Source organism: Pezoporus wallicus, unplaced genomic scaffold (genome assembly GCF_028554395.1).
Source record: "Pezoporus wallicus isolate ANWC-B61680 ecotype Strahan unplaced genomic scaffold, APGP_CSIRO_Pwel_v1 contig_854, whole genome shotgun sequence".
NCBI lineage: Eukaryota > Metazoa > Chordata > Aves > Psittaciformes > Psittacidae > Pezoporus > Pezoporus wallicus.
The window spans coordinates 133,856-160,370 of NW_026635257.1; the positions used below are offsets into that span (position 1 = coordinate 133,856).

General features: G+C 40.3%; 1 protein-coding gene across 2 annotated transcripts in view; it reads right to left on the bottom strand.

The window, feature by feature from the left end:
- The window catches only part of NUP93 (nucleoporin 93), a 32,164-nt gene extending 7,836 nt beyond the window's left edge, over positions 1 to 24,328 (bottom strand). Inside the window, exons 1-15 of one of the 2 annotated variants that reach the window (XM_057414486.1) lie at positions 24,174 to 24,327; positions 21,971 to 22,099; positions 15,823 to 15,897; positions 13,587 to 13,676; positions 12,116 to 12,255; positions 9,464 to 9,596; positions 8,174 to 8,331; positions 6,338 to 6,503; positions 5,156 to 5,249; positions 3,998 to 4,189; positions 3,628 to 3,754; positions 3,443 to 3,515; positions 3,071 to 3,115; positions 1,325 to 1,441; positions 420 to 538 (exon numbers count right to left, since the gene is read on the bottom strand). In XM_057414486.1, coding sequence (XP_057270469.1) covers positions 420 to 538; positions 1,325 to 1,441; positions 3,071 to 3,115; positions 3,443 to 3,515; positions 3,628 to 3,754; positions 3,998 to 4,189; positions 5,156 to 5,249; positions 6,338 to 6,503; positions 8,174 to 8,331; positions 9,464 to 9,596; positions 12,116 to 12,255; positions 13,587 to 13,676; positions 15,823 to 15,897; positions 21,971 to 22,090 — 1,649 coding nt within the window. In that variant the 5' untranslated portion in view covers positions 22,091 to 22,099; positions 24,174 to 24,327. Of the gene's footprint in view, positions 1 to 419; positions 539 to 1,324; positions 1,442 to 3,070; positions 3,116 to 3,442; positions 3,516 to 3,627; positions 3,755 to 3,997; positions 4,190 to 5,155; positions 5,250 to 6,337; positions 6,504 to 8,173; positions 8,332 to 9,463; positions 9,597 to 12,115; positions 12,256 to 13,586; positions 13,677 to 15,822; positions 15,898 to 21,970; positions 22,100 to 24,173 lie in introns of both variants that reach the window. The other variant, XM_057414497.1, reaches the window with a different exon arrangement.
- Between the last annotated feature and the right edge of the window lie 2,187 nt (positions 24,329 to 26,515).

A 26,515-nucleotide genomic window follows, 5' to 3' on the forward strand; every position in this document is an offset into this window, starting at 1 on the left:
CAGCATTTCAGCTACTGAACTCACCACTCTGCTGTTACAACTCAGAATATTATAGCTCTTTCTTAATACTATTTCAAACAAGTGAACTGTATGCCATGATTCTGCAACTGTTACAGTATTTTACTTTAAAAATAATCTAAACCATACAATTCACTGTATTTATTGCTCCTTAATAGACTATGTTTCCAGCTGGCAATCCTGCAATTCTCTTTTCCTGATTCACCTACAGGTAAAGCTTCTTGCCACATTTACCTGCCCTTCCCCTGAAGATTATGTTTCTGGTTTCAATACTACAAGCTGTAATGAGCAGGACAGGATAAATTCCGACCTCTTTTCTTGTCTTCCTGAATACATAGCTGTGGCTGCCACTGTCCTGGCAGCAGAAAAAGTCAGGAACTAATACCCCCACCTTCTCTTACCTCTCAGCAATTGAATGGGCCATGTTCTTCAACCGCTCCTTGTTTGATTGGGGGGTGCTGATCTGGGGAATGACGGGACTGAGGAGCTTGTTCATCAATTCTAGAACTTTGTCAGGGTTCTGTTGGTATCAAAGTTACACACAGATAAAAGGAGTACAATGGGACTTAGTGTTTTAATCTCACTGAAGAAGCAGAAAGGTCTCATGCAGCAGTGCCTAGTGCAAGCTCAGAGATGCCCCCCTCCCATAAAGGGGCAAGATCATATTAGCTGTGAGCAACATAATTGTGCAGGCCCACGTGGAAAAGCATTTTCCCCTAATTTTTCTCTAAAACAGTGGCTATGGTTCCATCCATTTTAATTTCAAATATATTTTAAAAGGAAACATGAGTACTCAATATAAAGTCCAACTATTTTAGATTTCAATTCAACATCTATGAAATTGGAAGAGCACACTCCAGATAAACAACTTCACTAGCCAGGATAAAATCATGCCTGAGGTAAACTCTTCAAAAAGCCACACTGATCAAGAACCAGGATGTCTTAAATCAGAATGGGTTGGAGAGCAAGCCATCTGGGTTTACTTATCAAAACCCTGCTCCATTTAGCCAATGGCTCTGCTTTAACAGCAGCAGAAATAATCTGCTTGAATTATAGAATCCTAGAATGGTTTGGGTTGAAAGGGACTTCAAAGCTCATCCAGATCCAACTCCCTGCAATGGGCAGGGACACCTTCCACTAGACCAGGTTGCTCCAAGCCCCATCCAAGCTGGAACACTGCCAGAGAAGGGATAAAGGCAATTCAATCTTAGAGATTAAATTTAACCTCCTAATCACAGGGAGAATGTTTGGAAAAAAAAAAGAGGTGAACCAGGTAGATATTTAGGGTAGCACACAAGATATTTACCTTTGCAAGGTCATACAGTTTTGCAGCTTCTTCAAACAATCCTTTATTTTCTGCTGCAGAAGCAACTTTATTGATAATGGGTTTTGTGTCACTTGTAAACTTGTCTATCACTCCAGGCTAAAGACGCGAGACAAAAAGAAGAGAAATCAGAATGTCTAAAACCTCCTAAATACTCTGTCATGGCAATGAATATTTTACATGTTGGATTATGATTAGAATGACTTTTACATTTCCATGGGAACATGCAAAAGGGACACGTTAAAAATAGAAAGAGCTCTAGTGAGAGAGACTTCCTCCAAAACAGAGTCAGCACTGAGACATCTGCAGATTTTCATTCATTCAAAATGACCCAGATAACAGGTTAAATTCTAAATTACTTTAATTGCTGATGACACATTACAGAGGCGAAGAAAACACAAAAGACTTCAGAATATAATGTGCCAGGGTCTCCAGGGATGCTGTTTGTGTATACTGGCAAGACACGTTGTAAGTGAAATCTTACATGGACAAATGAAAGGGTTTCAAGAATTTTAAAAGAAATAATAAACACAAGTAGAATGAAAAGAGGGAAAGAGTCAAGGATATCTGGGAAGGATTTTACTGTAGTTGAGGATGTAAAAATAAGACTAGAAGAATTTATTTTCTTAACTAAGATTGCTGTTTTCATACTACAGGAACACAAAAATACAGTTACATTAAAAGGGAAATGAGTAAAATAAAGAAAACTGGATTCAGCACTAACGATCTAATCTAAAAACTATCTTACAAAAACTGTAAAATGAAAAGATATTTGTAAAGATGACTGAGTTACCATGCTCTCGTGTGTGCAATCTCACTGCATTTAAGCTGACAGGACAAAAACATCTTAAAGAAAGTCTTGTCAAAAACAGCTTGCGTGTGTGTCGCCATTTATTTTTTTTCCTGACAGTCATAATGTTTGCAGTATGAACCCCAATCTTAAAATTAAGATTTAAACAATTTTGTAGTGTGCCTTACACAGAAAGCTTCCAAAATTGCCACAGCAAACTAGAAACCTTTACTGATTATCTAAAATTGTAATCATTCGCATGCACTCTCTTCACATGAAATCTTAAAACTTCCTTTTCTTCTGATCATGTAAACTTGCATTTTACTTTTAGATTACTGCTTTTAAAGCAGATGTAAAATCCATCACAACTAAAACCAGCTGCTCTTTGATCTAATATTCACCCTCATCTCTACAGAGAGGACAGATCAGTTGTGGCTACGTCTGAGGTCTTTTAGCGCTTGCTCCCTTCCCTAAAAGAATTTGTAACGGGCTGTAATACATTTCTCCTCTGAAGTGAATGAGGATAATGTCATATAGATAGTTTTTACACACACACCTCAGTTAACAGAATAATCTCCCACCCACTTACAAGCAATCAATTTTTGGTAACTGCTTTTTACTAATGTGTGCTGAATTCCATTTCATACTATAAAAATGAAATTCAGACCTCGCTGAAGTTACCTGATGCCACCTGTTTCTTTAGTTACACTGGCTGTCTGTAGGGACACTCTTTGCCCTGCAGTTCCTGACCTGAAATTCAGTCTTATTCTGTAGATCTGTACTATTCTGTAAAAGGATCTCATACTTTGAGGACTTGTACATATTCAAACACAGTGATATTTTAGCTAGCGAAAAATAAAGAAAAGCAAGATAGTCTCATGACTAGCTTGGAAATCACAGTTTCTACTTTATATGTAAAATATAAATTGTCAACTCACCTTTCTACTCCCATCGTTTTCCAACTTTCCAAGAATCATATCAAACTATGTCCACACAGATGTAAAGTAAGAAAAAAAAGAACAAAAACAGAGGGATGAACTGCACATATTTCACAACCTATTTACTAAGTACAAAGATGCAGTCATGGATGAATAAAAACCAGTGATGGATGTCAACATTATCTGTATATTAACAACAGGAGAAACTTACTAAGTATCTTGATCACATGGTCATTGTGAGATTTCCCATCACCTACACCCGCATCACGCAGAAAGTGTAAAAACCATTTCAGGCTATCCTGCCTGCTAAAGATGTCAATGAAGAAACAAATGCCAGTTTAAATGAGGAAGGCAAAACATGGCCAAACATACCTCTCTGCTTTCAATTACTATTTCACTAACGCAACGCAAGAACATGTTCTCTCCTTGGCTGTCCTTCTCATTCCTACAAAAGAAAGGGAAGGAGGAAGGAACTTCTGTTTCAGAGGACTTCTTAGGTACTGCTTAATCATTCTTAATAGCTAGGAGAAAATCTAGAGACACATATTAGCCCCTACCTGAGAAAGTAAAAATACTGCAGGGCTTCCCTTGGATCTGTTGATTCAAACTTACGGGTGTAAAGCATCAAGAGCCGCACAAAATTCAGACGCCTTACACCAGGAGGGTCACCAGCTTCGTGGCTTACTGCAATGTCAGAAACAACACCATTAAAGAAGCTAGTGCCAGGAAATGTTTCTCTGATCTTCACCTGAAATAAGGCAGAGCCATGATCCAGAGTTCTAATGCAACTAAAACCATTAACTTTTAGGAGACTGTGCTGATAAACACTGCTTGTTTGATCAATTATACAGACCTGCAGTGTCTACATGGTACTCTCAAGGGCACAGAAAATATTCCTTTATTGTCAAGTCAATGTGCAGGACTTACACAGCTGTGCACTCTGCCCAGAAGATTTCAGGAGCAATTTTAACTCAAACATGACCAAAGCAACATGAACAGCATGACAACGCAAGCGCTCCATCCGGAAGAGAAAAGCAATTGCAGCTTCAAACTGTGCTGTCAAGAACAATACTTGGAAGTAGAGGAAAGGCTGCTGGTTCACTGCAAAATGTGATTCACCTGAAAAAAAAAACCACAAAACACACACAGAGCCTTAAGTCAAAATGATTTTGCAATCACAGATCATTGACAGAGTTGTTTCCTGTCACAGTACATCATTATTGTTTATTTAGTGCCAACTGAAATAAACACCCTAGACAAAAGTGAATACCTAATCACACACTGGTGCCTTACCTATAGCTGTTTCATTGAAAATAGATTGCAAAAGACCACAGCATAAAGACATATTCAGGAAGTGAAAGAGATAAGAAAAGCTGCTTTGCTCTTTAAGACAATGAACATCAACTTCGATAGATGCAATAAACTGTTTAAAGACCACAGCTTTTTGCCTTCATTTATACTTATGCCAAGAGGTACAGAAAAGGTTACACCCCTGGATTTTCCTATTCAGCAACACCAATGGTAGCTTATTTTATTTCTTTTCCACACTTTTTTATCTGGGTGAGCAACACTCCAAAGTAGAAGGTGTGGAGAATCAAATTCTGTACGTTTTGGATAGTTCAAGTGAGCTCATTTTGATTGGTTGGAAGACAATTAAGGGAAAAGACAGTCTGTTGGGCTGTGGACACTTTCTGAAGTGGAAGGAACTGTGATTTGGGGCCCCAGAAAATTACTTGAATGTAAGGGAAACAATGAACAAGACGCACACGGAAAAAGCATTGGAAACACATGCCTACATTAGGTAATGATTGCTTTCCTGTTCTGTATTTCAGAAGTTGGAAGTTTTCTTAGAAGACCTTAGCATATTTATGGTGAGAAAAAAGGCAATCTATAATTTAGTACAAATGAAGTACAAATAGCAGCAGTGCTGTTCACAGATGAATATTCACTCTCTGGATTGCTGGGGACAGGACTCATTCATCGTGTCCTCCTGAAGTCTGCCATTGCTCTAGGGAAGCAAGAATTTGGAAAGAGCCCTAAGCGGAAAAGCAGAGCCCCAAGCAACACACCTCTGTGGTTTCTTACCATAGTCTTCTAGAAGCTGCTTCTGGAACTGTGATAATGTTAGTCGGTCTTGTGGAGAACTTGCACCATCATCATCAAAACACACCTGGTTCAGCTAAAAAAGTCAACCAAAAAAATAAGCACAGATCTTTCAACTTCATCTTGCACAAGGTATGCACTCAGAATACATTTGTTCCATCAGCAGCCCCTCCTAAGATTGGACCAACTGAGTAGAAACTACTTCTAGTCACAACATCAGGTGGATCCATTGCTGGAAAGTAAAGATCTCTAACATAGCAACAGCAGAAATCTATGCAGATATAACCCAGAGGGTCCTTCTCTATCTGTCCATGCCATCAAACTCTGATGCTGGGACTCTGAATATGCAAGCAGTAATTAAAAGCATTACTTTTTTTTTACCCAGTCTTAACAAATACCTCATTCTACTTGCTCTTTCAGATAAAGGGGAGAAATGGGTACTGACCGGTACCTCTCATGCTCCCACCAAAACTATAAGGACTTTGTACTGCAGTAAATATTGACAGCGTCTACTTCCAATGGACCCCAACATTTCAGCTATAATCCAACCAGAAAGGAAAATTCAAAAGGATCCTCACTGCATCAAGCTAACACTATTTGTAAAAACAGCTGACAAAGATCAGTGTCAAATGTAGAACATGACACTTCCAAAAAGACAAGTGTCCCCAAATTAACACCTGAGAGCACAGAGGGTAATAGAGCAACCCTGAGAATCAGGTTCCCAGCCCTTCACCACCCCAAGGTCAAGTTGGATGCATTACACTGATGCAGAACACCCCATCTAGAAGGAGGTAGGTCAGCAGAGCATTGTAGAAATGCAATACCATTTACACCTGTTCTTAAAGAATCACAGAATGGTTCGGGTTGGAAGGGGACTTAAAGATTATCTAGTTCCAACCCCCTGCCATGGGTAGGGAAACCTCCCACTAGACCAAGTTGCTCAAAGCCCCGTCCATCCTGGCTTTGAACACTGCCAGGGATGGGGCAGCCAGAGCCTCTGTGGGCACCCTATTCCAATGTCTGACTGCCCTCACAGCGAAGAACAGGAGGAAAACACCTTCCCATTAAATGCCATTTATTCTCAGACAGATAGATCTCTCTTTCCTTGAGGATGCAAACCCCAAAAACCAACAAACAGCAATACAACCCCACCACCACACTTACTTTTAGCCAAAGATAATCTTCTGTTTTATCAGCAACTTCACTCTGGTTATCTGTAATGTCACAACGGCCAATAATACAGTAAACAGCCCTTTTGTAGGGGTCCGTGTTATTTCTCAGAGCTCGTCTGTAGTGAAGACGCAGCTTATTTTCTGTGGCAGGAGACAGTCTAAGGGGAAAAAGAGTCAAAAAAACCCAACACATGGATAGAAAAGACATGAAACCCATCTTTCCCTGTATGAGGAAAACTGGACACAAACCAATGTAAGTAGGTGCACATGCACAGAAAGGGCAGAATGACAGTAAGCACCGTCTTATATTTCTTGCACCTTCTATTTATATCTGCAGGTCAAGATTCTGCACATGTGAATTTAAATATCTAATTAAAGTTATGGAGGATCATCTTCAAATACCTACTGCAGGAAAAAAAAAAAGATGACAGCCTTTTTAGGGTGTGTTAATATTGTGGTAGACAAGCCATTTTAGTCTGACTCTGCTACTTCATCACTTCAAAAAAAGAGCTCACAAAGTCTTTGGGTTAATAACTAAAAAGTGAGCAGGTAGTTGTACCATGAAGTCTTTTAGGAGAGACACTTTAATAATAAATAATAATAATAAAAAAAAAAGAAAATAATAAATACTGAATACTGTCACAATGTTCTTTGTCATTCTATTTCTTGTACCTCTTGCAGAGAATTTTTTAGAACTGAATCAAAGTGTTTTCCTAGACCTTGTTTTTCTCACATTGTCTGTCAAATCTGCAGGAAGAGTACCTTTTGATAGCTGTAATAAAACCCACATAAGTCAATTATGCTCTTTATCATTAAAATGTTTGTAATGAAAACAAGGACAGTGCCTTCCCTAAGGTTTCTGGAACAATCTTGTTATAATGAGCACTCCTAGATATTCTCTACAAACCAGGGTAATTTATAGAATAGCATGGCATACACTCAGTAAATGACACTTTGATCCTTTTTCCCCTCTCTAAGACACACAGATATCTTCTTGTTCACATTTTCGTACCTAAAAAGGCCAATGCATTCAACATGTTGCAGGATAAGGGCTTCCCACATATGAATGAAACTATTGTAGGCTGAGGTGGGGTATTATGAGTTCATGTCCTTGCACTCAGCAGGACCCTCTGGCTTCCCTCAGTTTCAGCCAGCACCTTAGCACAATGCCATGTTCACACATGGGAGCAGAGTTATAATACAATAGCTGACCAGGCACTGATCTGAAATTCACTGCAAGTGGAAAGATAAAAAAGATCACCTAAACCTCTACAGCAGAGTTCAGAGCACATCTTAAGCTGCACTGACTCAACTACTTGCAAGAATGTGAGAGTGAATGCCTCTAAAGCCCCCTAACAAACACTACTTGCTTTTATCATGCAGCATTATCATGAAAATACACGCAGAAAAAGCATTCCCCAGAGGAAATTCAACCAAATTAAGCCATGTTGGAAATAAAAAGACACGGGATTTGTGACAGTAGATTAAACCTGATCTACTGTATGCAGAATCCTACTGTTATGCAGAGCAGATCCTATGGTAAAAAAGCAAAACTACACCACTGTATTATTTTTGACATGTAAATCTTTGCATATTTTAAAACAACTCTTTTTCTATGAAAATTTCTAGACTAAAAAGCCACAAATTAAAATACTCACACTTCTTGTATGCACTTTAGATAGGTAATATAAACACCAGGCATCTATCACCACCAGAAGAGACCTGAGCTGCTTCTCTTTCTACCAAGCCACTGATTATTTCATTACTCCACAGCAATTCCCACCACTCACAAAGATCTTTCCTAGTACTTCTCCTAGTCCCCAGTTACCTTCTATCTTTACTGTGCATGTACTCCTGGAACCAGGTTTTAAACTCTCCCAGCTGATGCTGTGCCCGTTTCACCACATGCATGGCTGCAGTCAAATCTCCACATCGCATGCAGTAGTAAATCAGTGCCCAGACAGGACGTCCTTCTACCTCACCATCCTGAAAATAGAGTAAGAAATAATTAACATTCTTCAAAAGCAGCATATTTTAATTATTTTTTTTTTACTATTTGCCTCATTCATTATTTCTGACCTTATATGGACACACTGATTTTGGTAAAAAATTCTGTTTCTCTTACAGAAGCCAGAGGTCATGAGGTTTAAGTCCCGTGAAAACTGTGCACATCCTACAACAAAGGATGGAACACTCTTCTGTTTACCCAGATTACAGTTTTGACAAGCCCAGAACTAGCATACGATCATACAATATCCTCTCCACCCAGGAAGCAGATTTGGATTAGACCACTGAGGTAGTAAAATCATTTGTACTGGAACAGAGAGATACCAAACCAATCCCAGATCTCAGCAAGCAATAAAAGGACAGCTAGACTCAACTATGCAGTCTCCAATGTTACAATTTTTTTTTTAACTTTACTTTTTCAACCCAGACTGCCTACCTGGTAATTTTGTAGGTGCACAGCTATGCACTTTCTACTATGTGCAGATGAATAAGATTTTATGCAGATTCCCAAATTAAAGGCTCAGGCTACAGTTAAGATTAATTCATTACATATTTAGTCATCAGTAACTGGTATCAGCATTTTACAATAAGCATAAAAAAAAAAAAGAAAAAGAGTTGAAACAAAACAGGGAGACTAAGTTACTGCTTTTATGAATCATCATATTTTTTGAATCATCATATTTTTTGAATCATCATATTTTTTGAATCATCATATTTTAATACTTGCATGTTGATCTCTATAAAGACCACCAGAAGAGACCATAATTTCTAGAATTTAGAACTGAAACTACTGAGTACCACCCTGCTTCAGGAGTAGCTCTGAATTCAAAGTGATTGTCTCCTATCTTACATTTTCCTAATGAAAAAATGCAGGAGGAGGAATCAGAGAATCACAGAATAGTTTGGGTTGGAAAGGACCTTTAAAGCTCATCTAGTCCAACCCTCGTGCAGTAAACAGGGATATCTTCGACTAGATCAGGCTGCTCAGAAAAACAGCCTGCAGTTTAAACAACAGAAAAAACACTGGAGGGTGCACTAGTTTCCTGGCTGTGCTGGAGCAAACAGATTTGTGTTATTATTTTAGCTCACTGGATAAAAGTGATGGACATACCTGGAGACCAGGGACAGGCGCAGGGAGTTTGATGTTCAGGAAGCTGCAGACTAGTTGGAAGGTCCCTGGGACACCACCCAGCTGAGCCTGGTGCAAGTTTCCAAAGACTGTCACAAAAGTGTAGTTTTTGTAACTGAAAAACACAAGCAAAACAAACATGAGCAGACTGAAATACACTTGCTGCAAAAACACCCGCTGCCTTTCAGATCCAACAGAATTAGCAATTTAAAGCTAATTACCTTTATGTTCAAACAGTATCACTACAACAAAATGAGGCAAACATTTCTGACCATTTAGGAAGATCCTTGTGGTCAGCAGTCTCAAGAGACACCATGTTTGTAGCCAGTGGGGGACTGCTCCAGGTTCAACTCTGTATTATGAGGTTCTTCTCATTAAGTTCTCTTAGTACTACGTTAAACTCAATTAGCTAACTGGCAAAAAGCCTTCCCATCCTAACACTTTAACTATCAATCCTGTCATGAAAGAATATCACAAAACACCACAGATGTGTTTGTCTTTCCTCCCTGCCCCAAGGACAAATATAAACCTTAGGGCCATGGACTTACTAGGAGAAAATCAGAGAAAAGGGGACTTTAGAGAAAAGCAACTGGTAAAGGCAGTTTTGAGAACACCTTCTAAAATAAACCATCAAAGCCTTCAATGAAGGCAGATCAATTTAACAAATTTTCATGTTTAGGAGGAGGAGTTTTGAAAGTCTGTACATCGAAGAAATACATTGAAGGAGCAACAATAACTTACATTTAATTCCATTTTTTTTCTCTGCAAACACTGCACCACCAGACAATAAAACTGAAAGGCTATGCAAAATGTAGGCAAGTATCACTCAATCCTCATAACTAACATTATGGCAGAGTTAAGCACATGATCCTCAGGGCTTAAGACCACAGTACTCCAAAGCAGCTAATGCAAGAAAAGCATTACATCTCGTCCTTGTACCTGTGAGGGCCTAGTGAGCATTGAAACACCTCAGTGTTGGCCAAGTCCTGGTAGGAAAGAAAAGCTTCAAAGCAAGGCACAGGGTTAGTTTGTTTTTTTTTTAATTCTGTTTTTGTTTGTTTTGTTGTGTTTTTTGGTTGGTTGGTTGTTTTTTTGTTGTTGTTTCTTGTTTTTTTTTTTTGTTTGGGTTTTTTTTTCTGGTTGTGGTTTGTTTGGTTGTGGCTTGGTTTTAGTTTTCCTTTTTTCCAAAAAAATCAAGGCTGAAGGGCCCAATTTCCACAATTCAGAGGCAACAATATGCAACTAATTCCTAATTTTAGTTAGCAGACAACAGCACTCTGACAATCTAGCACATCAGATATCCGGCAAATCGGGTTAAGTCACTGGCTCATTGCATGCTGCTGAGATGGAAGAACTGGAAACAGAAGATGCTTCTGATGTGTCAATGGTCTGTGCAGAGGCAGGCACACTGCCACCATCCCAGGTGGCAAGGAGTGCTGATGAGGTGTGGCTACCTACTGTCAGAGGCCAAGAAGAGGCGATAACATTTCTTCGCAGTGTGCTGTATCAGAGTGCAGCACTTGCTGTGCTCAGATGGCAGATCTGTATCCGTAACAAATGCCTGCGCACTGTACTACAGCTATTGTTTGCTTCGCGCTGCTGAACCAGTCTGCTGGCATCGGCAGCTACACTGCTGCAGTATCCACATGTGCAGTGAATAGGTAATACAGACACCCAGGGATTCACAGAATCATAGAACAGCATCACAGGTAATGGTTTGGGTTGGAAGGGATCCTGCAATGAGCACGGACATCCTCAACTAGATCAGGTTGCTCAGAACTACATCCAGCCTAGCCTTGAATATCCCCAGGGATGGTGCATCCACCACCTCCCTAGGCAACCTGGGCCAGTATCTTACCACACTCATTGCAAAAAAACCTCTTCCTCACTTACAGCCTGAATCTCCCTCTTTCAGTTTAAAACTATCACCCCTCATCTTGTTGCAAAAGGCCCTGCTAAAAAGTCTTTCTAGCTTTGGGCTGCTCCATAGCCTGCAGTTCTCCAACTATGGTCTTGGTCAAGGAGCATAGGCCCCATGATACTTGCCAATACAGACAGTAAACCACTTCCCAGAGTCTGAAAATCATTGACAGATGTCCCAGCTTCAGCTTCTTCAAGTCCTAGCCAAACCTTTCAGTATAGAAAATGGCATGATCAGAACCTGACTCATTGCACCAGGTTTGTCCCCAGTGCTTTCCTCATTTCCTCCCAGCCCTAGCTGCTGGCAGTGCCCAGCAATTGGAAAGGGAGTATATGGAAAAGGGGAATGTTTTTGCTGAGGGGAAATAGATCTCTTTCCACAAGTGAAAAAATCTTCACTATGACCATGCAGCCATAGAATATTTAAGGGCAACATGGGAAAAAGAGTAAAAGGTCTTGTGTCTTCTAAACAACCTCCCCATGGATCAGTCTTCTTAACTAGAACAGTTTTTAACTAGAACAGTTTTTAGCTAGAACAGCTTTATATTCAAGTGCCTGCTTTAAGCCCTGCAGAACAGAAAAGACAGGCAACAGATGCTTCTGTGAGCAGCACATGGTAGCTGACCTGTTAATATGTTTGTGTTGCATTAAAGTCATTCTAGTTTATTATTAGGGAACTCTATTAAACTGTGCTACCCAGAGCATTCGCCTTACCTTTGTTCAAGGTACTGCAGAGCCTGCCTCACAAATTCCATTCGCACTTCCATACTGGTCCGGACTTTCAAGGCATCACTAGCAGGAACCAGGGTAACATCAGTCATTTGTTTCACCATGGCCCACATCTCAGAGATGTTCTGTGAACAAGCCATTCCATGCAACAGTGATGAGTACAGAGGTGAACAACAGCACTGTTCTGAGCTACATGGTATTCTGATGCTTATGAAAAGCATAAACCCACAAAAGTTATGTCAATTTAGATTTGCGATGGAGATACTGGATGCAGTCATGAAGGTAAGTCACTTCTGTCCTGCAGAATTCCAATTTCCCAGGCTTCTCTGCATAATTCTTGTGCAAGAAGATGGCTATAAATATTGCACCTGCAACTGTCACCCAGGATCAACACTGATTTCCAAACCTAGGCTGCATACTTGGTACTCAAACTCCTTGCCCATTTCCAGTTCAGACTTCCCGCTCAATAAATACCACAGCAGCATCAGCTTTTCATGTAAGCAATTGCTCTGGCTGCTGCTGGAAGGCTGTGTTATCAACTGCACAAAGAAATATCTGAAGGACACTTATCACTTGGACAAAGACTAGGTTTTGAAAAAAGGGTTGAAAGTCATCCAGGTCTCCTCATTTACAAGGACAAGAACCTATCAGTGTCTGCAGGACTATGGTATCCCTGCTGCAACAGCAGAATACTGAGAAATAAGAGCACTGTTGGCTTCAGCAAGGGCAGGTGCTTGATCTCAGTGCTTCAAAGCAGCAAGAACTCTCAAACTCAGTTGTCCCCAGCAAAATGAACGCAGCTGGTCAAAGCAAAGATGCACATGTGTAATTCAGATCTGATTGAAGCATTTGCACCTCTGCTTCTGAGCAATTTTTGCTCTCCCCCATTTGCTAAGTCAAAGGTGGCCAGGTTTGTGCATTTAGGTGTTACTTTTTTGGGGGGCAGATCAAGGTAAAGCAATTAAAGAAAAGAATAAGCAAAGCAGGTAGATCATTGATATAAAGTCAGTCCTAGGGGCTTTAAGCTTTGCTAAGGGAGCCTACTTCAGCTCTAGCATGGTCTAATTGAAGACCCTTCACATACAACTAAATACATTCAATAGATATTAAGAGATGATGTTTTGAAAACCAAATGTAACAGAAATCATTTAAAATGAAAAGCAATTTCCCCTGCCCTCTCCTGCTGCCCCCAACAGTGCATTGCCCATGATGAGACACCTCAGTGAAAACAGGATCTTTACTTTTTCACTGCATTAAGAAATTTTCTCCGTGACCAATTACATCACAGGTGGGCCCTGCTGTACTAGAGACGATTCCGGTATTGGCTCTGTGTTTTCTGTGGAGCCATGCAATTCTTTTTGGCAATATCAGTATTTTTCCACCGATGTCAGCAGGCTGCTAATCACAGCTGAAACCAGATTGAACACATTTCCTTATGTTAACTCACTGGCAGTACCTTATCATCTAGTTCTGCAACAGCAGCGAAAAGGTCCACCAGGTTAGGCTGCAGATGTCCATTCACTATCTTCTCATTATAAATATAAATCTGAAACATATTGAAAATAAGCAAGCTTAACAGTACATATTGCTCCCCTTCTTCCTCCCCAGCTACAGCAGCAAAATCTGAACCAGGCTTCAAAAACGGTGTCCCTTCTGCTTCCCTCCCACATTAGCCCCCTCTAATTTAGCACAAGAGGAATGGGCACTGGCAGCAACCACCCTTCCACAACACACTGAAGCCAGCAGCAATCCAGCTGTTCAGGGGTTCTGCATGGCAAAGCACTGTGCTGAATGCCCAGTTGGACTAATTGTAGCTAGTTGTTGAAAGACAAAGAACAGACACAACCATTAGACGGCTGTGATATTCCCCTGCATGGCAGCCTCCTATTTGCTGATACAAAAGAAACTATTTTGCTGGTTTATGGCAGTATTCAGGGAAATCCAACAGACACAAGCAAATGGAACAGAAACATGGCCCTTCCAAACTTGTACATACACACACACTCCAAGGTTTGATTTAAATATTGCCTTAATTTAGCTGCTTCTACTATTATTTATTCACTCTCAGCCTGAAAACCTTCCAGCTACATCTGAAAATAATAATTCTCAAAACTAGAAAGGTAGCGACATTGTACTTTAAGTCCCTTTTGTACTTGCTACTTCTTCAAGATGCAGTGCAAATAGAATCTAGCATCAGTGAAATCACCATGTTTCTACGAAACAGCCTGAGCTATCCATGAAGAACAATTAATTATTTCAGCCTAATTAAAACATATTCATGACTGCTAATAAACTGAAATAGTATGGACTGCCTCATCTCCAGCACCCCTGGAACTAGTACTGCTTGAGAGGTTGGGCTTCCCATATTCACAAAATAATCAGGGAATAATGTCAAGAGCCTCAAAGTACAGACATAATTATGCTATAAGGAAGACCCTTAATGCAGGTATGTTACACGAGATATGAAACAAATTAATCACAGACTGATTTGGGTTGGAAGGGACCTCAAAGCTCATCCAGTTCCAACCCTGCCACAGGCAGGGACCTTCCACTAGAGCAGGTTGCTCCAAACCCCATCCAACTTGGCCTTGATCACTGCCAGGGATGGGGCAGCCACAGTTTCTCTGGGTAACCTGTGCCAGGGCCTCACCACCCTCACAGGAAGAACTTCTTCCTAAGTTCTCATCTCAATCTTCCCCCTGTCAGTTTAGAGCCATTCTGTCCTGTCCCTACAGGCCCTTGTCAGAAGCCCCTCTCCAGATTTCTTGTCATCCCCTTTAGGTATTACTGTACTATTAAGATCCACTAAATCAAACGTACACTGTATCAGCACATCACCAACCTCATTTTGTGACTCATTACTTCATAGTTCCCATAACTGAAGGCAGATAGAAAAAAGCAGCTGTACAAGCTGCTATCTGGCTCAGCAAAGACTAAGCCAATGCCCACAATAACAGTAATTTGTGCAGATTAGGCAAGGCTTTGTCTGTGTCATTTCAGATATTCCATTTTGAAAAGTCAAGTGCTTCTCTTTCATTTTGTTTCCAACAGTGCTGGTAAACAGATCATCTCATATAACAAAAGTAACAAATTGCTCATGTAAAGGTTCATCTCTTTTCCCTGAAAATTTTCAGAGGGAGCCTAATGCTACCAGACATTAACTCATAGCTGATGCACAAAAGCTGCTCATATGTTATGCCATTAAAATAGGATATAATTTGAGAAACATCAGGATTAATACTTCAGCATGTTTTTTCTTGCATGCACACATCAGAATAATGATCTTCCACAGGTCACCTCCAACCCACACCATTCTATGATTCTGTGTGAGCATAAAGGGAATATAAAGTCTTTATTGTGTACAATTACGTACTGACATGAATTGTAAAAAAGCCTTTTTTTTTTTTTTGAAAGGTGAAAAGAGTTTACTATACATGCACAAATGATTTCTACAGTCATAATGGTGTTCAGAATCTCCTTCTGACAAAAAATTCATGTAGCAGACAGGTCAGTACTTTTCTAAGAAGTCAGGCTAAATTTTTGTATTTTCCAATTGCTTTTTAACTCCAGGCAGATATTTGCAGGCTTTAGCTACCATATTTTCTCACACACTATGCTCACAAAGCTGTCTTTTCCCCATCTCATTGTAGAAAGCAGTATTTAACTATGTTTCTTCTTTTATTTCTACTCACCTGACGAGCATACACCATCTCCACGCTGTCCAATGAGCTGCGACCTGGAGGACCCAACTCACCGGTGTAGCTGGGCTGTTTAACAGGAAATGTATAAGACAGTATAAAATTGCTGCAATGCATTTTACCAGTATATCTACTCCTAAAGAACAGCAGCAAAACCATATTCCTTGTGCGAATCCTTAGCTCTGTCCAGAGAGTAAAACGCATTGTCTCACTGCAATACCCCATTATCTTCCCAGTATAGCTTAAATTTTCTGAAGTCACAGAAACCCTCCTTATTTAGTGCACAAACCAACAAGCTGCTCTCTAGAATTAAGACACTGGTGTCTCTTGATAGTGTCTTGTAATTTTAATTCTTTCCATTTTTTCCTGAAAGGTTCCTTATTGTCGCATTAGTGTTCTTTTTGAATCTCCATCACAGCAAGCACACAGAATTCAGTGGACCAGCCTAAATGGACTCAGTCTAGTAAATCTGACACCCACTCCACTTTGTGCCAATACAATGGCACAGACACAAAATACGACTGCAGCATTCAGTTATGTGCTGAGAAGTCCTCCACTGCTGGTCTGCTGCGACGGAGGATGCTGGCAATATGCTGACTTGAAGAAAAAAAAAAAATCATTGCTCTACCCACAGAGACAATGCTAAGTTTGACGTATTTTCAGTGTAGATGCGGGAGGGACAGATGATGGAGTCATGGCATGGAACATTTGTACTCTTTTATAAAACTCATAACATGCCATATTAGTCTAATAAAGGTATTCTTGCAAGTGTTTACCACAAATCACAGGTATGTTTTCAGTACAGCCACAACTGAACATGGATGTTCAACACTGTGGAGGAAAGAATACTCCCAATTAAGTAAGCAATACTCTCTGATGTTTCCTGTTCCCTAAAAATTGAATTCTTTATTTCAGCATCAGCTTTGCAAGTCTTGGGTTTGAAAAGACAGACCCCTTTGAGGTAAGGAGCCCTTCAGTATCAGCTGCTTCATAAGCACTGCTACAGCTCTGATAGTCTGAAGATAAAAGACAAGCTCAACATAAAAGCATAATATTTACTATGAAGCCAACTGACATAGTTGGGGCAGAGGATACAGAAAAACTTTTGGAAAAGCAAGCATGTTTTCAGGTTTGTTACTGTGTAACTCAAACCATTGATATTCCTCTAAACTGAATCGGTAACTTTTTCCAAGAAAAAGCAGGTACATCTGCAGAGTTTTCAAATTAAGCTTTCTACCACCCAAGTCTGTTACAGCTGGCTGCACACCCTCATTAGCTGTTACACTGTACCTCAGCAACAGTGGCACATAGCTCTGCTTTTCCTTACATCAGCTACCCAGAATGTCAGTACTTTTACTGGGTAGACAGGATCACTTCTGAGTATTGCTTGAGGACATGCTCTAAGATTTCCTGGAAGAGCCCAGTTAAACGCGACCAGCTTGGTGCCTGGACAAACAATAGAAAGCCCAAATGAAACGAAAAAATCTTTGTTTTCACTTTCAGTTTAATCAGCTCTGAAGGTCAGCTTTGCTGACACCAATGTTCCTGCCACGGCTTGGTTTGTATGGATTCCAGGAAAAGAGCCGAGAAGTGGGAGCTTTTCTCCAGATGGTACCACCATTCCATTTCTTGTTTCAAATGAGGACGAAATATTGACAGGGTCCTTAAAATAATCTTTTCTGGGAACTGCATCCCAACTTTGAAATGAAATAATACAAACATATGAACCTCTAGATATGTTCCTGTCAGTCCATGCACTGAACAATCTCTCAGTCATTCCCAAATGCTTACTAACTTCATTTGATAACAGTTTAACCCAGGTTATCTTCTATTGCGTAGAACCACCCAGTGAGTGTGTTTGTCCCCAGCACAGTGAAATATAAACGAATGAAGATACCAAAGATGACCCTGGATGATCCTTTAAAATTGCTGAAATTAAGTTTATCACTGCATTAATTTCTCAGTAATAGTGCCATTTAAATTATATCCAACCTGATTATAAAAATCAGGCAGATGCATTTAGACCTGAGGCAGTATAAAATGCCTTACAAATAAACCCAAAAGAAATCCCATTTCATCTTCTGCAACTGAACTTACATTAAAAATATCCTTCACAGTCACTCTTAATTGATACTGATATTCAGAAGCATTTGCGTATTTCCTTCAGTGCTAAATCATCTGACAAATTCCTTTAAACCCACCTAAAACCCGAACAAACTCTTTGTTCTAAAGAACAAAGAAGCTGTTAAAGCAGGTTTCCTGGGAAACAGACACGATGGCATAAATAGTGCTTTGCAGTCTTGCCCTGTGCTATGCCAGATAAATTGCAGTTATTTAAAGTAACGTTAAATTATGGACGCTGTCATTAATTACTGATGAGGTTTCATCTTCTGCAGCAAGTTAAGAAGGGTACATTGTGACTTAGTGTCACTTTTCAACTAGTGCTCAAACACCAGAAACATAAGGACTGGGGCTCTGTTTTGTGAATCTGGTTCCCTTGTCTCCTGCTTTGTCGCAGCAAAGAGCATCAACGTGGCCGCTGCTCTGGAGTGTGGTGTATGACTGGTAAGGATCTGAATCCAAAAGTGCACACCTGAAATTAAGAAGTAACTGCTGTGGGATTTGGGTTTTCCTTTCTCCATTTTTTCCCTAGCCATTATGCTTTGAGGATCACTTATTAACAGGCTGCCACAGCTGAGAACTGCCACAATGAAATTCAATTCTCTAAATGCCCACTACCAATTTGGCACTTCAGCAAAGAAAAGAACTCAGGAACACCAGAATTTGTCTTGACTTTCTTTCCTATGGCAGGAGCCACAGAAGCAAGATTATGCCCTATTTTTTTTTCCATCTCATACTTGTATTCTGGCATCATCTTTGAATTATTCAACTTTAAAAAAGCACTAGTTCACTGAACTATCTCACAGCTGTGCTAAAAGGAAATTTCCAAAGGAAAACTAAAGCAGTGAGTCAGGTTGGGGAAGGCATTTCCACTCTTTATCCTGAACTGCAGAAATGGAATACTACACAGGCAATCATCCTGCAGCTGGTAACCAGCGTTTGAAGAGGCTTTCCCTGCAAGTTGAGAGAGGGATTTGGGAAAGGGAGAGGATATCCCTTGGTGGCAAGTCAGAACTTACCACGCTTTCAAGCAAGGAAAAGATTATGAAAGATGTGTTGAGAAGAGCAGCTAGGTGCATACAAGAAGAACTGTGTTTCAGGTCAGGTTCTGAACTGGAGCAGCAAAAGAAAAACAGAAGAGTGGGTAATGCACAAAGGACTGCAGAACTGCAAGTGTGCACACACACATGGATCTTTCTGCATCTCTACTCCAATACTGCTCAAACAGCTTGGGCTGTTTTTTTCAATCAAATTTGGTTCTCTCTGCCCTGAATTCAAGTCTTTCAAAAAGACTCTTCAGAACTGTAATATTTATTCTGAATATTATCCATTTATGAAAGCTGTAGCTATATTGCACTGCTGTCATGTTTTCATCTTTTAAATTCATTTAGCCTAACGATACTGCTTGTCAAAGGAGTACTCCTTCATTTGCACTCAGCCAAGTGTTCAGCATCACTTGCACACCAAACCCCGTGCTATAAAGATGCATTATTCATCATCCTCATATGCATATGCACATTCTTCAGCAGAAGTCTGGGCAGACATTTTGTCAGCACTCCAAATGGCTTGGCCAGTAGGTGCGGTGAATAAACTGAGCTTGAGAAACCCCATCAAAACACACCACGGTGCAGTGGGGGAGCGGAAAGCATCCTGCAGTCCTTGGGATTTAAGACAAGATACAAAGGGACAGAACAGGAGCTAAGAGCACCAGTGTCTCTCCATCACTGCAGGAGCGCAATGCTTGACAGCAGGAGTGGAAGAAAGAAAAACCTGGAATAAAAGGACAAAAGAAACACCTCGGCACCCAGTTGAACAAGACTCAGAACACATTCCTTGAGAGCACAGATTCTTGATACCCTGAAAACAAAACTCAGGCTTTCCTCCCATTTCCCCTAAGAAGCATCTTTTTATAAGCTTTGGTTTTCCCCCACAGGGAGAAGGCTGGACTGGAGGACAAGGAGGAGCAGAAAACCCTAATGGCAAGTCCTGTGCAAGGTTCTTTGAACCATGAGCTTTGCCTGTTAATTGGTCTTATTTCCATGAATAATGTGTTGGTATTTCACTCTGCCCAAATTAGCTTGCCCAAAGCTTGAGAACTGGCTCACAGGCAGACTGGCCCCCTGCTGCATTTGGATCTGTGCCTTTTCAGTTGATTCTCCATCTCCAGAGGATATCAATTAAATCTCTACTATATTCTACAGCCTGTGTCTGTTTGTGTCACACACACAAAAAACTTACTTGACTGGAACAGGCCTTTAGAAGAACAACCTGCTGTGGGGAGGCTAGATAACAGGTTTTTAACACAGTAGACGCACTTCAAACATCTCAGGCCTTGAGACCTTTGACTTCTTGAGGCTAAGATTAGAATATATCAAGGATTTTAAATGCTCTTGAAATCACATACTGATAGTAGAGTGCTTTGAAATGGAGAGTGAAGTATTACTGACTGATAGTGTATATTGAGTCTTTAAACTCATTCATGAAAAACATTACAGGTTTTTTTTCCAGCTCCTCTCTCCCTCCAATTTTGTGCTTGGCATTTTGAGTGCCAAGGACTGGGATAGTGTTCATTCGACACTGAAACATCAGAAAAGGGGATTTACCTTTTAAAGGTTATCAAATTGCTTCTCCGAGCAGTTAATATCCACATTTTGAAAGGAAAACCCCACACCAGTAACTCACACACACACACACCAAAGATGTCAGAAACTATCAGCTACCAAGTCTTCAGACTCACATCTTAAAATAATGGGATAGCTGTTCCTAGTTTTAACTTAATTCAGCCTGCATTATTTAGTATTTCTAATACTGGGAAGATGGAGAACCTTCTGAGAAGTCACAGAAAAGTATCAGTAAAGTACGTACTTTCTGAGGAAGCTTCTATAAAAAGATGTATGTTAACTGGGATTAACCTATATTTAAAAGAACAGTAATCAGAAAGGGACATTTCATTAACAACTTTAATTATTTCCAAATCCCTATACAGGTCATACCCCATTAACACAAAGGGCTTTTTTAACTTTCATGTACTTAGCAGCTCTGTAAGTCATTCCAATTAACAAGTGTGGGAAACATGGTTATAAAAAAATGGGCCTGTTTCCTGACCTGAAAGCACAGCAACTTGCATTCTCCTACCCTCTATCACCTCTCAAGGTTAGCTTTCACAGAGGATTGTGCAGGGGGCTCCAATTTACATTAATGCTCCAGGAGTCTCAGCTGATGTCCAATGCCTCTAGCTCAGAGGGGTAGAATTCCCACAACTCTGTACATAACTGTGCTTTACTCATATAACTGGAGCATTTTCTTTAAGAGAATAAACTGTAAAGTTTCAAGTTGCAACAGATGATAAAGAATGCTTCAAATTGCTACTAAATACCTTTTCATGTTAAACACGGGCCCAGTCTTGCCCAAAATACTTGGTCACTGCTGGATTAACCTTGAATTGCTGAACACTAAAATTTTGTGCTGCTAAAATCTCTAATCTTCTCTGCATGAGAAAACAAGGTAAAAAGGAAAGCATTCCCTTTTTTTTCTTTTTTTTTGAATATTCATTTGTTTTTGCCAAACCCCTGAGACTTCAGCAGCCTCCTAAGGAAAGTCATAAATCCTGACTAGCACAGATTGATAAGGTAAAGAGATACTCTTTGTTGCACCTGAGAAAGTGTCTGGCCTCATTAGCACTGCGGAGGTTTCCTGAAGGTGAAATTCACCCCAGCATGTTTTCTGCCCCCTAGGTATAATGACCTAGTATGTGTTCTGTGACTGAGTTTCCAGCTTGCACAGATGTTGCCTAAAACACAGCTTCCATAGTAAGAGATCCACTGCCAGCACTCATCAGTCAATAAAAACAATCAGACAACGCATTCTGCTAGTCACAGTCATTCTGGAATTAAACAGAGATCTGATATTTCTCATTTTCATGTACTTGTAGCTACAGAATTATCCAGAGGTGGTTTCAGCAGTGCTGGAGTGCCAGCTGTGTACATGCTGTGCACGACAGTGTTCAGAAAGATGGAGTTACCTCATTTTCCTGGGTGAAATCAAGAGCATCTTCCCCTGATGCAAGCAGAGTATGAAGAATCCTTTGTTTCACCTGTTCCCATTCAACCAGCATTGATTCTCGGTGATACTCCTCAGCCATAGCAAAAGTCTGTTGGTGAACAAGAACAGCTAAGGAACATACAGAAACACCAAACAGCCCAGCTCTGCTATTAACAGACCATCTCAAAACTGAAACATAAAATAGCAATTAGATAAATTGACAGGTCAGCCCTCAAGCTAATGATGTGTTACATATTATTTTAAGAGGATTCCTTTTCAGGTAGGAGATTCAGAAAGTAGGGGTGTATGTGTGTAATTAAGACAACTCTCACATTTTTCCAGCTGGTAAAAGAGGTAGTCTGTGTCTCTTCCATGGTACTGCAGTACACACAAAACTTGGGAAGTTAACACACCTCTGTTAAGAATGCAGTTAAGAGATGTGTATTTATTGCCCATATTCCATTTTCAGGTTTTTACCAGTATGTTCTTCTTTTAAATATGAAACAGGATAAAATAAAAGTATTAACGAATTAACCAGTGCCAAAGAATCAGAAAGTCTCTTTCATCAGGAATGTAACTCAGGAAAGCATGCAGGAATATCATATCCCAAGAAAAAATATCCTTTCACTTTTAAAATGGCTGATGTACTATACTGTCTTCAGATCAAATTGGGGAACTCATGGAAGGAAACAGCTTTTCCCTCAATATTCCATATTCTTGCACTAGCATTAGGATAGAGACAATGCTTCACTACTTTTATTGTTATTAAGTAATCCGGGACAGGAAACAAGAGTATTTCCACTAATTCTAAATAGAGAGTAAGTTATATTGGATCTTTCACTTTTTTACCTTTCCGACCTCCTCTGTCTTTCACAGCTTTGTGCTGCTGCGTACATAACTAAACGTCTTGGCTGGATGAGTAAGTTTTTATCTCATTACACCCCACTGTTAGGATATTGTCAATTAAGGGGCTAAATGTTCCCCTGAATAATTGATAAGAGGCAGTAACATTGAATTATAGCGCCTGCATCCAACTAAGGCATGAGATTTGTGCTTCTTTTTATATAAATTCACTTTATACTTTCATGGTAGAATACAGGTCTTATCCTTACCTTCACTATAATCATTTCAACAGGGTTTTAAGTATGCTTCAATAATTACAGTATAATTACATGTAATTAAAATAATTTAATAATGCCTAAGTACTATTTCTTATGATTTGAAAGAAACACAGGCACTGCTCCAGACCTCATGGCCCAAAGTGTACATGGAGGGAAACAATTGTAACATAAGTGCTAGGAGGCATTCAATGACATTTCCAAGCAACAGCTTTAAGACAAACAACAGGAAGTGTATTTCCATACTGCATAATTTCTGTTTGTTATCATGTCCCAGAACATGACAGATACCAAAAGCATAAATGGATTCAGAAACAGGATCAGACAGATTGAACATCAGAAAACAACTTATAGCTCAAAAAATCTTTGAAACAACTACTTGCTCAGAGGTAAAGGCAGATGAGATTAACAAGGAAAGGCTGTCTTTTTTACTTACAGACTAAGTACTGGTCCCTTTCACGAGAAGAAAGCTGGACTCTGTAAACCCTGAGCCTAAGTGACAACTCTGTTACTTTCTTATTGTAGCTTTTTCCTTTGTACTGCTTCAAAAAGTATTTTTTCATTCTTATATGAGAGTCTTCCTCTGGACAATGTGACACAGTATGGTATTCTGGCTCTCCCTTAGACACAAGACACACTTCTGCTGCAAAGGCCTGAACACAGTATGTACTTCAACAACTCCTGTAACCTGGAGAAACAGCTACAATAAACACGCCGAGTGTCACTGCTGTATGGGAAGTCAGTGGCACAGGGCACTTCTCAGAGCAAAACAGGAAATAAAGCCCATGTTCTAAGCATTCTCATCTCTAGAAAAGGCAGCAACCATGAGGAGAGGGTTGGAGTGAGTGTGCTGTGCCTTACGAACAACAGCTTCTCTGTTCAGACTCCTGTCTGTACTAAACACTGCAGTGGAAATACAACTGACAAGTATTTTCTTTTTTTTCTTTTTTTCGTAGTCTTAGAACGTCTTAAATTCCACTAGTTTGTTAAATATCTAATATATTAATTCCTTTACACCCTTTTTTTTTTTTTCCAAAGGAAAATGCACTCTTGCCTACAACTTACCCTCTTCCTCGACTCCTCAATGGCTGACAGCAATGCATTATCTTTTTCATTCTTCAGGAATCCCTGCAGGAAAGAAGAAAGAGCGCTTCAGTCAAACAAAATCAGCCTTGAACTAGCATCAGGTACATTCTGTAGCACTCAGCTCTGCCAATCCTGAGCACTGCTCAGAGCTCTCTCCAGTCCACTCCTGAGAAGTTTAAAGGTCACTTTACTTCACCAGGGGTACAGTAAGATGCCCATACAGAGCAATGTGAAAATGAAAATGCATTAATCCTCTGGTTTAATATGCATTAAATCCTAGTGAAATGTCCTGTTTCTATTCTCTTTTATCTCTGTGTCCCAGCAATTGCTTCCTCTTGCTACCCATTTGAGGGAGGCAAGGATGAAAGCTGGTAGGAGCGATAAGCCAAGATAAGATTGTTGGAGTTGAGTATGTTAACAAAAAAATAAAATGGGTTTTCACTTGTCAGCTTCAGGCAGAAGTGGAGCTCTTGGGAGGCCTGATAGGAACTGTGAAAAAGAGCCTTAAAAATAGTCCGTTGGGGAAGGATGGAAATAACGAAACAGTTGGAAAGCATACAGGAAATGTTTACTGCACAGCCTCTCTCCACGGATACAGCTGGAGCGGGTAAAAAATATTACATAAGAATTATAGTTTAAATTTTCAGTGTATTAGTAAATCTCAAACAGGTGTGGTGTACCTGAACAGATGGATTCAGACAATCTGTTAGTTCCTTATTCCAAAGGTTACTTTCATGACCCATACTAGGACACATGCCATACTTTGAATTTTAAACAAATGCACGCACATAGACAACAGAAAGGAAATGTTTATTACACCTTAACTAAAATACCTTCCTTTTGCATTTCACTGTTATATCACCGATTATACCACCAACCACCAAGTTGATTTGTACTCTCAGACTTCAACTTAATCATTATTCAGATCATAAAAAAGGAAAAAAAGCCTTCGTCTCCTCTGAAGTCATCAACCAGAACATTATTGACTCCATTAAGTGCTAATATCTTAAAAGTCTGTGTGCCCAACTCCACAGCTTCAAACTTCAGAGCCTCCAAGAAACCCAGGCAGTGGGAATTCAGTGTACCATGCTTCATGCTTTTATGAGGATCCACAACTGCAGCAGCATCCAACAGAACTTACTGGGAATTAGGAGACATTCATGCCCTTCATTCCCCACATCTTCCTGCAAACAAATGCTTCCTGCCCCAGCAATCTGATGATACAGGTCTTGATCCATGCAAGCTAGGTAAGCTCAGGTTCTCCAGAGGAGCACGGATCCTGTGGCAGGATAGACACCTGATGTCATAGGCATTTGGACCTTGGGGAAAACATTGACTGTAGGTGTTCAAAACAGTCCTGCAGTGGTACTTGGCGCAATCACAGGTACCACAGATTGCTACTTAGCTCCACGAGATGAGGAGAGTTTGAAATCTCCCCAGATGGAAGAAATCCAGCAGGAAACCACCATATAGGTGTGCTGTCTGCCTTTCTGCTCCACAGCACCAGCATGCACACAAAATAAAGGGTGCTGCACCCTTTCCTTCTGACATGTGTAGAACAAGCATTTGGGGTACTGAAGAGTCTGTGACTCCACCCTGGGCTGGAAACAGGGACATGACCCCTTTCTGTATGCCAGACAGAGAACCAACTGCTGTCCTCTGAGACAGAAACAGGAGAGAGCAGCCACTTCTACACAGCCTATTCCTCATCTCATCGTCCGCAACGTCCTGCTTTATTTTTATATGTGCCCACAAAGAAAGTGCAGTTACAGTCTGAAAAAAGCAAGTGAAATCCAGGTCCTTGTGCATGCCTGGGCACCAACTATTACAGCAGCTGTCATGAAGGAAAGGGCTGCTGCAGTCACCTGATCTTGGCTCCATCCTGGATGGAGACATGGCTTTGTAAGGTCTGTTCATGTCTGCATGGCTGGAAGGACTTTGGAGGGCAACAAGTTTGTTATTTCCCTGCTTCCAACCTAAACTGGAGAAAAATTGTCTGTAATTATAACAATTCTAGACCTTTAAAGCACAAACCAACATCTGAGCAGAAGACACAGCCCCACTTCTGACAGTAGGGATGTGATGTTGCAGAGAACACTGCGTTTGCCATATCATAACAATGCTGTTAATTTTACAGGCAAGAAAAGCCCATTGTCTCCAAGACTAAGACCTACAGCTTTCTATAAAGGTGCTAAGCACACTGTGAGCACTGGGCTCCTGAGCCCCCCGGCAGATACAGGTCCTACCTTACTGTCTGCAGTCCTCCCCTCTCTCCTTGGAGGCACTTGTGCCCTGTGCTGAGCATGTACCTGCCTAGAAAG